The sequence below is a fragment of the Corythoichthys intestinalis genome, chromosome 4 (assembly GCF_030265065.1).
Source record: "Corythoichthys intestinalis isolate RoL2023-P3 chromosome 4, ASM3026506v1, whole genome shotgun sequence".
Classification (NCBI taxonomy): Eukaryota; Metazoa; Chordata; class Actinopteri; order Syngnathiformes; family Syngnathidae; genus Corythoichthys; species Corythoichthys intestinalis.
Window position 1 is genome coordinate 45,656,660 of NC_080398.1, and position 14,350 is coordinate 45,671,009.

The 14,350-nt window shown below is 39.5% G+C and overlaps 1 protein-coding gene across 3 annotated transcripts in view; it reads left to right on the forward strand.

Moving 5' to 3' along the window:
• itga8 (integrin, alpha 8) overlaps positions 1-14,350 on the forward strand; it is a 103,094-nt gene that overhangs the window by 5,765 nt on the left and 82,979 nt on the right. For 2 of the 3 annotated variants that reach the window (XM_057833181.1, XM_057833184.1), the window contains 5 exons: positions 1,279-1,379; positions 1,873-1,996; positions 6,415-6,476; positions 6,901-6,946; positions 13,483-13,608. In XM_057833181.1, the coding sequence (XP_057689164.1) occupies positions 1,279-1,379; positions 1,873-1,996; positions 6,415-6,476; positions 6,901-6,946; positions 13,483-13,608 (459 nt within the window). Of the gene's footprint in view, positions 1-218; positions 309-1,278; positions 1,380-1,872; positions 1,997-6,414; positions 6,477-6,900; positions 6,947-13,482; positions 13,609-14,350 lie in introns of those variants that run through there. The other variant, XM_057833183.1, reaches the window with a different exon arrangement.

Here is a 14,350-nt window from a genome sequence, read left to right on the forward strand (position 1 = left end):
TGGACAATGAGATCAGGGGTGGGATAAAATATGATTTTTCGTCTTCCCACTCCCTTTCGAGTGCAATTGTTTTTGTTGAATTATACTGTGTTTGTTTTTGGGTTTTTTTGTGTGTGTGTGTGCGTGCTAGAAATAAAAACGCTTCATCATCATCATCATCATCATCATCAAATGTTCTCTTTTTTTATTAGTGGAACTGGCGTCACTGATGGTCTGATGGTTCGCTCGCCTGACTTCCATGCAGACAGCATGTGGTCTGTCCACATTCAGTGACAATGTGGATGTCAATCGGCATCTGCATGTGCCCGGTAATTGATTGCTGTCCAAGTCAGTGTATAGCCTGTCTTTTACCGGAAATCAGATGGGACAGACTTCAGCGCCCTGCAGCCATCAACTGAAAAGCCATAAAGAAAATTGATGGTTTCAGTAACAGTGTAAATGGGAGTCTGAATGGTTATCTTTCTCTTTATGTGGTCTGGGATTAATTGGGGACAAATCCAGGGTCTAATCTCGTAACTGGGATAGGCTTCAGCCCCCTTCGTTCCTAAACATCATAAACAGTATAGAAATTGGATGGATTGATGTCAGGCTGTTTTTCAAGTTGAGTGAATTGATTGTGTTCTGAACCAACTAAAACGTGTTCCTGTTCACCAGAATACAAATGCTTGCCCAGTATGGATGTTGCTTTTTTTTTTTTTTTTTTTTTTTTTTTTTTTTTTTTTTTTTTTTTAAATCATCCAGTCAGTCAATGTGCTTTGAATTCCCCACATCCATTCACAAGATCAGAACAATGGCTGGCCGTGATCATGCACATGCATAGTGTGAGTTTGAGTGAACATGTGTTAAAGGAAGGTCTTTAACGCGGATGGGGGTATACATTCCTAAAGAGACCCAGCTGCAATAATGCTGGAAAATATCCACAAACACACACACACGTACACACCATATTACCGATCCTAAAACAATCTAGTTCAGTCAGCGGGGAGACACTTGTGTGTGTTTGTCTCCCAGGTGTTGTTATGTTTTATGAGAACAGCTTTAGCTCTTAAAAAAGAAAAAATTGACATCCTGACAAATGTCTGTTTCTGTGGCACAAATGTTGTTTGGTGTTTATTTATTGTTTTTTTCCCTTTTTTTCTTATTGTGTGTTTTATCAAAGACAAATGCTTTCCATCCTCTCAAAATCCAACAATGAATCCTCAGTGCCAAAATTCATGTCATCTTTTGCTGTCATCAATTAATAATGTTTTATTCATCTTTGCTCTTTCTTTCTGATAGATAACCGCATGATAAAGGTAAACGGAAGCAGAGAACCTCTAGAGTTTAAGTCCCACCAATGGTTTGGAGCATCTGTGAGGACACACAAAGGCAAAGTAGTGGTAAGTAACCACTGGAAATTTGTAATAAAAAGTTTATTATTACTGAAAAATGAAACGCATTTTAGCAACTCCAGGTTTACAGCTAGGTGTAATATAGAGATATGCAGTAAAATTGATTCATGAGCCTTGAGCTGAAATTTCAATATCTTTATGACACTTATTTTTGGGGTGTAAATGTTATGGCAGCAAGTAATGTTTTAATACTGTATGTGCAGTAAATGTAATCCAATAAAATAAAAATACTATATACCCTGCATGATATGATTAAATATTAATGAAAATGAATAAAATATTAGTTATATTCACTCATATAAATACAGTATGGTTATACTAAAGTGATACACATTACACATTCTACGTATTTATTTATTTATTTATTTTATCATTTTCCTGAAAAAGATTTGGTGTATCAACTGAATCTGATAGTCTGCTCCTTTGAGCAGCTCCAAGCTTGAGGTTGCTTTCCAAAACGTAAACTTGATGTATTGTGCAGGCGTGCGCTCCTCTCTACCACTGGCGCACTGTGAAGCTAAGCGGGGAGATGGATCCCGTGGGTACATGCTATGTGGCCGTCCAAAACTTCAGTACCTACGCAGAATACTCTCCGTGTCGGACCAGTGAGTCACTCTACTACGCCGCCTCCACTTCTTATCCACCTCACCTTTCCCTTTCTTCCACCTTTCCATCTGTACTCAGTGGTCATAACACTGGGTACACTTGCAAAGAAGAATGCAATAGCTACTTTTACTTAGTAAACATTATGATTTTGTTGAGCATCAGCCTAACATTAAATTTAATGATGCATCTTTTATCTCAACAGTCTGACTAGAATCTGTTAATTTAGTCTGCCTCCTGGGACTTTTGAATGAATATACAATACCATATAGTAGGCCTAAACAATATATCATTTGAACATCGCCATCGCAATGTGCACATGTGCAATACTCCAATAGCAGAACATGCGATTGTTTTTTTTTTTTTTTTTTTTTTTTTTTTTATGTAAACCTTTTCTTCATAAAAGCTGCAATTGTGCAGAGACATGACTTCTTTGATCTCTTTTATATACAGCAACCTTCATCATTCACAGATAAGTCCCCTTAACCTGGATTTTGGTATTATATGAATACTAGGGATGTCCCGATCGCATATATTTGCACCGAATCGGTGTCACCTGATTTTGAGAATCTACCGATACAGAGTCCCGATCCGATACTGAAAAAGGTTTTGTGTTTTTTTTGTTTGTCTTTTTTTTTTATTTGCTTTGCAGCTCATGCTGCTGAGAACAGCCTCTCACTTACACAATGAATGAGTTGCCACAGCATACTTCAGACTGTGTACCAAGTTTAGCAAAGATTAACACATTTGTACCTTTTATTGAAGAGCTACTGAGGCGTCTCTGGTCAGATCAAAGCTACAAACCTGTCAATTAACTTTAAAACGCCAGCTGCACTGGTGACCAAGAAAAACGGTTTGGTCGCATTGCTTAGCAGGAGGGAGGGTGAGAGCTGTACGAGTATGAAGCAGAAAAAAACGATCCTTTTCACCCGATTCCGATCTTCTGAAAAATGGTGCGATCGGCCTGATTTGGGATCGGATCGGGACATCTCTAATGAATACAATATGGTCATAATTAGTCAATCGAAGTCTTCCTAAACACAGCTATTCAAGTTATCTGGTGAAAATTCTGCTAGTTTTAATATCGCAATGTACAGTGCCTTGCAAAAGTATTCGGCCCCTTGAACCTTGCAACCTTTCGCCACATTTCAGGCTTCGAACATAAAGATATAAAATTGTAATTTTTTGTCAAGAATCATCAACAAGTGGGACACAATCGTGAAGTGGAACAAAATTTATTGGATAATTTAAACTTTTTTAACAAATAAAAAACTGAAAAGTGGGGCGTGCAATATTATTCGGCCCCATTGCGTTAATACTTTGTAGCGCCACCTTTTGCTCCAATTACAGCTGCAAGTCGCTTGGGGTATGTTTCTATCAGTTTTGCACATCGAGAGACTGACATTCTTGCCCATTCTTCCTTGCAAAACAGCTCGAGCTCAGTGAGGTTGGATGGAGAATGTTTGTGAACAGCAGTCTTCAGCTCTTTCCACAGATTCTCAATTGGATTCAGGTCTGGACTTTGACTTGGCCATTCTAACACCTGGATACGTTTATTTTTTATCCATTCCATTGTAAATTTGGCTTTATGTTTTGGATCATTGTCCTGTTGGAAGATAAATCTCCGTCCCAGTCTCAGGTCTTGTGCAGATACCAACAGGTTTTCTTCCAGAATGTTCCTGTATTTGGCTGCATCCATCTTCCCGTCAATTTTAACCATCTTCCCTGTCCTTGCTGAAGAAAAGCAGGCCAAAACCATGATGCTGCCACCACCATGTTTGACAGTGGGGATGGTGTGTTCAGGGTGATGAGCTGTGTTGCTTTTACACCAAACATATCGTTTTGCATTGTGGCCAAAAAGTTCAATTTTGGTTTCATCTGACCAGAGCACCTTCTTCCACATTTTTGGTGTGTCTCCCAGGTGGCTTGTGGCAAACTTTAAACGAGACTTTTTATGGATATCTTTGAGAAATGGCTTTCTTCTTGCCACTCTTCCATAAAGGCCAGATTTGTGCAGTGTACGACTGATTGTTGTCCTATGGACAGACTCTCCCACCTCAGCTGTAGATCTCTGCAGTTCATCCAGAGTGATCATGAGCCTCTTGGCTGCATCTCTGATCAGTTTTCTCCTTGTTTGAGAAGAAAGTTTGGAAGGACGGCCGAGTCTAGGTAGATTTGCAGTGGTCTGATGCTCCTTCCATTTCAATATGATGGCTTGCACAGTGCTCCTTGAGATGTTTAAAGCTTGGGAAATCTTTTTGTATCCAAATCCGGCTTTTAACCTCTCCACAACAGTATCTCGGACCTGCCTGGTGTGTTCCTTGGTTTTCATAATGCTCTCTGCACTTTAAACAGAACCCTGAGACTATCACAGAGCAGGTGCATTTATACGGAGACTTGATTACACACAGGTGGATTCTATTTATCATCATCGGTCATTTAGGACAACATTGGATCATTCAGAGATCCTCACTGAACTTCTGGAGTGAATTTACTGCACTGAAAGTAAAGGCACTGTATATCATAATATATCGCAAACCCCATAAGTCGCAATGTCAGTTTTTTCCGGTATCGTTCAGCCCTACCATATAGTTGTTCATAAGTATTATTTCTCTGAATGGTTCTTCTACACTCAAAAGAATCTTCCTAGTTTGTGGTTCTGAATCTTTTTCACCAAGTACCATGGGAAGTACCACATATATTACCACCTTCATCACCAACACTACACTACAGTATCATAGTAAGCCTAATTGTTCATTAAAAACGAGTTGTTTCATTCTTTGAAATAGCTATATTATTAAATGCTACTGTAACATTATACAGGGTGAAAATTAATAGGAAGATAAATGCAAGCGTATTACACTATAAACTTAAAATACAACTAAACTGTACATTGGCAGGGATACTTTAACTTTGCACCAAAATATATACCTAAACAAGCTACAATCCCAGTAATAAAACATTATTTATTTTAGTGGTTTTGATTTGCTGCCTTGTACAAATGCTAAGATTTGTTTCTAATCATTTGACGCCTGTTTTAAATAACCAACGATACTAAACAATAACATACAGCATTATTTGCCATATTTGTCATGGAGACATTTTATATTACAGGTAGTCCGCAGGTTACAACGGACCTGACTTACGCGATTTCGACTTTACGACGCCTGCGTCTCGTCATTTTTTTTTTTTTTTTTTAATGTGACTTTTGTTTTGTGATGCATGCTTTTATTTTTGCACAGGAAGTGTAGAACAGGAAGCAAGCGTATGTACAGACGTGCCCGCCCGGGTTACATCGCCAGCGCAGTAACAGAACTCGTTCAGAAACCCGGGACTGCCTGTATATCAATTATTTTTTAATTTATTTATGTTCTTATGGTTTATCAAACCATTTAAAATTCCCTAGCCCGCAAGTGACTGAAAACCAGACCACGGTACGTATATTACGTAAATTGACATACCCCTCTGAAAATTGACACAATTCCATGTACTTGATATGTGCATTCAGGACAGCTCTTCTGCATCTTATTAGATTGTGCAAGGGGACCTGATTACGTGTCCATCAAAACAGTTTATCTTATTATGTCCCGCTCTCCTTCCCAGTTGCACCCCGACAACAATTGATAAATAGAGTTGCTACCTTACATCTCACATTCAAGTCCTACCCGACTGATAGTTTATCTGTGTCTTTTTTCTGTCATCTCAAAGGGCTTGTAGGGACTTTCCTTCCCTAACTCAGCTGCACTCACATCGAAGTCAGTCTTTCCCCCTTCCTTGCGGGTGATATGAGCATGATAAGGACAGATGGAGGCTATCAGGTGGCACATCATAAACAGCAGATCAAATGCAGCCTGTACTGTCAGACTCTCTGCTAACAAATCCCTCACTGTTCACACTCAGATATACACGAGCACCCTCCAGTTATCACACAGATATGCATTTTCTCCACATTTTCTATGTGTGTATGTACTAGTTCAAACAAAGCCCCACTTAACACAGTGAACCATGCAGTTCTCCAGAGGGACATAAAACTGTGCTGTATTTCCTATCATATGTCTCATTTCTATGCCTCCACTAACACTTGAATGTTCACCCTCCCTACATCCTATCAATCAAGCTGTGTTTATGCACACGTGCGTTGTTACACATCATCAAGCATCACCTCGGGGTGCCTCCAACGTGGGGAACAATCCATCCTTTTTATTTTCATGCACAGTTAAGCGATATAATTCAAACCAAAACAATCCTTGACCATATTGTTTTTCTTTTTTCTACTTTCTATTAAACTGTTTCATCTGAAAGAGGTAATATACTCCTTAGTCAGATTAGCTTTTAGCTCCAAAAAAACAAACATTTCGACTGATTAAAACAAATGACATGCTGCCTTATTATACTCAATTGTGCATGTGTGTTTTTTCAGATGACCCAGACCCAGAGGGACAGGGCTTCTGCCAGGCGGGCTTCAGTGTGGATTTCACCAAGGTACAGATGAATGCTAACACTAGCACATTATTGGCAAAGTCTCCCTGAAGCATCAAGCACATCCCTTCTTAAAGTTGCAAACTGAGACCTCCCTTTTGAGATTTATAGTGAAAGATGGGGAGCCTGTTTATCCCATGGGGAGCTTCTTATTCCAGTGTGCCTCTTAACACAATAGACTAAATACACATATGTGCATTCTTTCACTGTAAAGTCAGGGAGACCTTTAACCTTCATCTCACGGTCCAACGTAACCCTCCTGTACAGGAAGCTCTCACTCTGCGAAAGTTGTCAACATATATGACAGCAGGAATCAAACACACAAACATATGTGCACACTGGACCACATTTGTTGCCACGCAAAGAGTCACATGTACGCACAAGTTCCTGTCACATGACTGACCGCAAGTAATTGTATTTATTCCAGGAAGGAAGGCTGGTGGTAGGAGGCCCTGGAAGCTTTTACTGGCAAGGTAAATGCAGCAACGCACCCACTATATACTAAACTGATGGAGGGGAACTTCCGAATCTAAATAATTTCAAATTCAACCAAACATCCATCCATAAAGTTCCCAAAAGGTGACTGGAATGTATACAGAGAAATTTAATGAGGGCCTGATGTGTAACTCTAATCCGTGAACCAGTTACAGGTCAATCACAAGATATGTAAAGCAAAATAAGGCAGGTGAGCTAGCCATGAGTTCAACATTAGTTTGGTGATTTAACCACAAACTTTCAAGAAAAATGCATGATTAAAGTCGTAAACAACACAATGACATGCATGGGATGAGGCCTCATTTTGTTGAGTATCAAAGGATAGCATATAATTGATTTCTTCATTTGCATTTTGAGGCCGAACAACTAGAATGCCAACAACACTCGGCCTAAAACACACAGCTACTGTACACATAAGAAATGTAACCAGTAGAAACTAATATTATAATCCATTGGTCAACCATAATGTCCCTCGTAGGACATCACATGTAGGACTTATGCCAGTATTAAGTGTTCAGTAGAAGCTATAAAGTTGAATATGCCGAATCCCATCCATTGCAGTGAACCTTGAGTTATAATCAAAACAACTTGTCGTTTTTTTAGATTGATATCAATCCTAGAGATGATTTTTTTTTTTTCTTCAGTTTCAAGAAAAAAACTAAAAAGTTTTCGCTATGGTGGCAGTGAACTCTACAACAAACACCAGATACGTATCCATTTTTCAAAAAAGCCGAACCTAATATGTGAATTACATGTTGCTTGTAGAGATACCACAATAACTTTGCCTTCTGAAAGTGCTCTTTAACAGATTAATAACATTTGATTTTTTTTTGTTTTTGTTTTTGTTTTTTTGCCACCATGTTTAGCTGTCTCGACATGTAGAATAGTGAATCTGAATTACTATTGCTATCGGATCCATTTTAAAGTGTCATAAGGGAGTTTTGTGAGTATTGTGGTGTATATCAAGAAAAAGCGAACGGACAAACAGAAAATACAATGATATGTGAATAGTGACACAGAAATGTGATTGACCATATATACTGCCTAACTATAAGTAGCATTACAAAATGATGACAGCTTCATTTACCGAGGTGAAATCCTACGATGAAAAGACAAAGGACAGGTTCGCTGTGATTGTCAGATTTCCTTACATTTCGGTGGACGAAAGTTACAAAAAGACAATTTTAAATATATAATTAATTTGCTGTAATTTTTTATTCTAACGAGAGATATGAATGAAAAGTGTTTTAAGTAATGAGTGTGACACAGAACAACCAGAACTTGCCGTCTTTTCTTGTTCTGTGACTAAGGCAATTAAAAGCGTAATGATGTGAAATGAAATGTAAACAAATTCAATTGTTAGTTTATGTTAGTTAATCATGGAGGAAGTCAATGCTTTCAAAACAGCAGAATTTTTACCTAGGAATAGATCTTTTTCAGTTTAAAAAAAAAATCAAAGGTCCATCAGCAATCCCAGAACAAATTGTGTTCAACCTTAAAGGTTCCACTGCATATAGACAGTATTCATGTAAGTGCAGATGATGAGTTTAGCAGTCATATCACTGCATTTTACTCCCACACACGTACGCACACACACGCAATGTTGCATTTGCCAGATAAGCAGCGTCATTGCAAAAATATGATAGAAAGACCTCTTTCCTTACTGTTCCCTTTCCCCTCACCTCATACTTCGGGTCTCGCACTGTGATAGGAAGTGGGTGTTTGGGCTACATAATAATCTGATCTGGGTGGTAATGGAGTGAGGAGGGACGGCAGCTCTGTTCCATGATAAAGTTCTCAGGAGGAGGAGGGTCAGAGAGAAAAGGTGGCGGTTGGGATAGCAGGTCATTAAGCAGATGAGAGTAACATGTTGCAGAAGGCCGCAAGAGAGATGCGAGGTGAGGGCGAGGGTTAAGGATTTAGACATCACAGAAGTAATTCCTGCACGATGGATTGCTTTCAGGATGTGGACTCCAAGCAGATTGCTGAAATGTCATATAATTAGAGTTCACCCTTATATGTGACAGTACTGCCACTACTCCAGGTGCTCTCCTCTAATATATCCTATATGATAGAAATCACTGTTCTGCAGATGCTCATTTATCTCCACTTTCCTTCTGAGGCCCCTTTATGAGCCCTCACTGCATCACGGTACCGCCACAACGCGTCTTCGCTAGACCTGCTGCGTATTCAGCATAAATTGTCACCCAGCGTTTTGTCATAAGTCCATTTAGTCACATGTGATGACATGCCCAACTTTCCCTGCCTCCGTTACTCGATACCGCCATCTTTAAAAGAAAAAAAAAACGCCCGCACAAGTGTAAAGAAACCTTTAGTGTCATTTGGGCAGCATCCCATTTATTCAAGATGACGCAAAGGCAAGCTAGATTACAGCACACATTTTGGCGAAAGGGTAATGATTTTACTGTGATTTAAGAGCCAAAGAAAAAAAAATGACATTGCTCCTATTTCTGTTCGTTGTCTTCATCTATCTTTTTAGTCAGCCGGCCACATTCTGTTTCATGTTGGATGACACAAGGCCATAGACTTCAAAATATATTATATCATTATGAAGTCTATGACAAGGCATTAGGACTTCACCATTGGGAAGCAATGCATTTTGGAGCAGACGCAACAGTTTTCTTTCTTTTGGTAGCTGATGATAGATCATACAGAGCAGTTTTGTTTCTGTTACGGCTCTGGGGACAATGTTTCCATCCTGTCTTATGACAATGTCGAATTCCTCCAACAAAACTGTAAAACTTTTTAGTACTTGTTCGTTTGCATTCCAGTGCCTGAAAAAAGACACTTAGGCTAGGTTCATACCGCAGGTCTTAATGCACAAATCTGATTTTGTCGTGTTTTTCCGACTCGAATGAGGCATTAACTTGACGGTCTGAACGTGACAAGTTGTAAAGAAGTGAACCATTTCAAATCCGATCTGGGTCACAATGTAGTGGTGGTCTGAACTGTCGTCTCCCAAATCAGAATTCATGCAGCAATTACATCAGCAACGAGCGAGAGGAGCAGGCAAGATGGCGGCAATGTGGCTGTTTATTAGCGTTAGCGCTAGGGTTGTTCCGATCATGTTTTTTTTATCCCGATCCGATCCCGATCGTTTTAGTTTGAGTATCTGCCGATCCCGATATTTCCCGATCCGATTGCTTTTTTTTGCTCCCGATTCAATTCCAATCATTCCCGATAATTTTTCCCGATCATATACATTTTGGCAATGCATTAAGAAAAAAATGAATAAAACTCAGACGAATATATACATTCAACATACAGTACATAAGTACTGTATTTGTTTATTATGACAATAAATCCTCAAGATGGCATTTACATTATTAACATTCTTTCTGTAAGAGGGATCCACGGATAGAAAGACTTGTGACTTTGTATATTGTGACTAAATATTGCCATCTAGTGTATTTTTTGAGCTTTCAGTAAATGATACTGTAGCCATGCCCATATGCATGATGGGAAGTGGAACCATGACTGTGCGCTGTGCTACCAATTTATATATCTTTTCTGCATTGGGAAATAACATAAGGTGTTAAGAAAAAGATCAATTGCTACCTTGCTTCCCCATATGGCTTCCCATGATATTTCGAATCGTGGGAAGAGGGATTGTAAGGCTTTAGCCAATTAAAAAAAGGCTCAAAGGCTGCCATAATTCACTCTACTCATTTTATGTTGCCTTTTATCTCTCTATCTAGGTCAAACGGCGTCATTACAGATTGAGCGCGACAATGCGTGAGTGGATCGTGGAGCGCATGCATTAATTGCGTTAAATATTTTAACGTGATACGTTTTTTAAAAAATTAATTACCGCCGTTATCGGAAGAAATTTGATAACCCTACCTTAAGCCTAAACTAAAGACTGTGGATGAGTGTAACATATTATGTCTGTAACGTTAAATACAATTAGAAAACGATTTAATTAAAAAGTATATATATATTTAAAAAAGGCATGGCAGATATTTTTTTTGCCGATTCCGATACTTTGAAAATGACGTGATCGGACCCGATCGATCAGGATGTCGATCGATCGGGACATCTCTAGTTAGCGCCTAGCTTAAACTTGGCTTTTACTACGCGGGAGGCAGGCTTGACCACAGTCATAAAAAAATACAATGAAGAAAAGAATAAGCCTAATAATGCTCGATTTCCTACTGTGCGCTAAATGAGCAATATTTTTGTATCGCTTACATGGTTGAGTCGGTGCAAACTGACGCACACACATAAGGCTTATTTGTGTGCATCATGCACGCACAGCGCGTAGTTATTTGTTTTGATGCTTCTGCGCATGCAGGTCAGTTTGCTCAGAGCTTGTCTCGGCGCGTGTCGGACAGCGAATTAGTGCACATGCGTAAGGCTAGGTTCATACCGCAGGTCTTAATGCACAATTCCGATTTTTTTATACGTTTTTTTAGCGTGCCCGTTCAGACTGCCTTTGTTCATTAGGACCATTCAAATATCACACACTAATTCGCAGTCCGAGATGCGCTGAGCAAACTGACCCGCATGCGCAGGGTACATCAAAACAAATGACAACACATGACAAATACACACACATATACAGACAGTTTGTCACGAATTCCTGCCGTATACTGTAAGCAATCTTCAAATATTGCTTATTTGGAGAAGAGAGAAAACTGAGCATTCTTGGACCTATTCTCAACCCATTTTATTTTTTTTATGACTGTTGTCAAGCCCGCCCTATGCTCAAAAGCCGCGTTAAAGCTAGGTGCTAACGCTAATGCACGGCTGCACCGCTACCGTAGCACCCTGTCTCTCTCGCTCTTTGCTGATGTAATTGCTGCGTGAATTCCGATTTGGGGGACTGTACAGTTCAGACTGCAGCCACAATCCTGAAAAATATGGCACAGATCGGATTTCAACCGCATACGAAAGTGACCTACATCGGATTTGAAATGTTCCACTTTTATGTGATTTTTCCTGTTCAGATCATCAAGTTAATGCCTCACTCGAGTAGGAAAAGCATGAAAAAATCGGATTCGCGCATTAAAACCTGCAGTACGAACCTAGCCTTTGTGATTCAAATGGCAAAAACCAACTAAATAGGGGCAGTGCTGTGTTGGAACGCATAGGTCATAGGCAGGACTTCCACTACTTTTTCATTCTCGTGGTTCAAAAACGAGCAAAAAAAGAGAAAATTAATTCTAATGACAAAATGAATCGTGAGAGAATGGATCACTCCTGTTTAGTTTGTTTGACTGTTCATTTGTTTATTAGTAGGCTTACGCTACCTCCTGGTTCATGGATGACAAGTGAAAAAATGTTTGGCATGCCATTTTTGTCTTAGTCTGCCTGTTTGTTCATTTGTTGTTTTTTTACATAAACCTGGGTCGGTCAAAACAATGCACCAGTATGCCCTTAATGGGCTAAATAGACAGGCTGAGCTATTCAGAACCCAACAAACAATGTTTGTATGATTCAGGGTTCTTGTTTATCAGCTACTTCAATAATGCACATTACAGCATATAAAAGCCACGATAGACTAATGGACTCTCCCTTTGGTGCCTTTGTCTCCACAAGGCCGGCTGCCTCCAGTTAAAATACTTCCTCTTCATGTTTATAAAAGCACTTCGCCTGGATTTTATGGACTGTTATATGCAACAATCATCATTAGCAATGGAGCCCATCACATGTATACTCCTAGACACTTTATTATGTAAACTCTCACAATATCCAATACAGTACCAAAAAAAAAAAAAAAAAAAGAACAAAAATTATAACACCCTGTTCTGATTGACACACACAGAGGCGGCATTTAACACTATATTTATTATTGTGGCTGCAGTTTTCAGTAGTGAAACAATTTTATGAATTATACTTAAACCGATGTATTGTAAACACCTGTCATTATGATGCAGTGCAGTTCTTCACCATCACAGCGACTGCAATATGCACATTCTGAAGTTGTGCCTTATGTTGTGACCAGTGAGTGTATGGTCTCCTCCTTGCTGGCATATTTGTCATTAATCAACTTTAATGGTTAGTTTAATGTGTTGATATGTTATTTTGGTAGATAAAGTCAGTCCAAGTAGGCAATATGAAGCTGCCAGGAGGGTTAAGAGGGCGCCGTTTCCTCTGCCTGAGTCCAAGCACACGCACACATGCACATTAAAAAGGATTTATGGAAGCTTGAGTACGGCAGTAGATAAAATGGTTTGTTTGTTTGACCTGCTGCTCAACAGAAGAGCAAAGGTGTTGTTTGTGTCTCTGCGAGTACGGATAAATCATAAGCCCTCACTGTGGAAAAAGACAGATGTTTTCTTGCAAGTTTTAAGTAAGTTTAGGAATATATTTCCTCTTTGTTGTCTCTACTAATGATGGGTTTTACATTCCCTCGGGGAGCACTCCATTGTTAGCTCTATGCACACAATGCTTCTAACGATGATGCGTGAGCCTAAACAGACATGACAGTCTCACTCTGATTATTTTCCCTGTTTTGTGTATCTCTGTGTGTGACTTTGTGTGTGTGCAGGTCAGGTGATGACAGCAGGCGTAGCCGAGATACTGAACGGCTACTCCTTGAAGGCCGTGCTAAGACGAGTTCCAGGAGAGAAACACACCGCCGCTGCTGAAGATACTCATGATGACAGTTACCTCGGTAATGCGCAAACACTCAATTATCCTCTTATGATTGTAGAATCATCTTCAAAATCAAAATCTTACACCAAAGTGTGTGTCTCTCAGATCACTATCTGATGTGCCAAAATATCAAAATGGTGATCTATCCTGATAGTTCGTATCCCAAACGGTTATCGATATGCTCCTGCTAAGAATCGATAAATCATTTTAAAAAGGTGTCCGTGTTTTAAAAAAAAGATGAACCAACAGGTTGTTACCAAATCTTCCACTTGAATAGTATCTCTGTTACATCAATGGCTGCCGATGACGGTGCTAGACACTCAATCCATTTAGACTAGGACCAGACGAGAGCATTTGCAGCCAGTCTTTCCGATTTTTGGCGCATTTACAGGTTACTTTCTGTTGAGTATGAGTCAGTGCATCTTCTTCTGTGGATATTCCCGGGTCACTTCCTGTTCTGTAACCCAAAATCAACACAAATGCCCTAAAAAAAACAACAGGAAGTGACCCAGAAATGTCCCCCAATCAATAGGAAGTGACTGAAAATCAAAAGCAAATGACCTGAAATGCCCCAAAATGAACTCATTGGCTGCCATTGACGCCCATAGATGTCCAATCCGTTTGAAGTGGGAGGGATGGCCGCAAATGAACGAATGCTCACTAGTTATATTGTAGAATATCGTAAAATGATTTCCTGACCCATATAGCGATAATCGTTGTATCGCCATATCGGGAAATCATCGTTATCGTGAGCCTTGTAT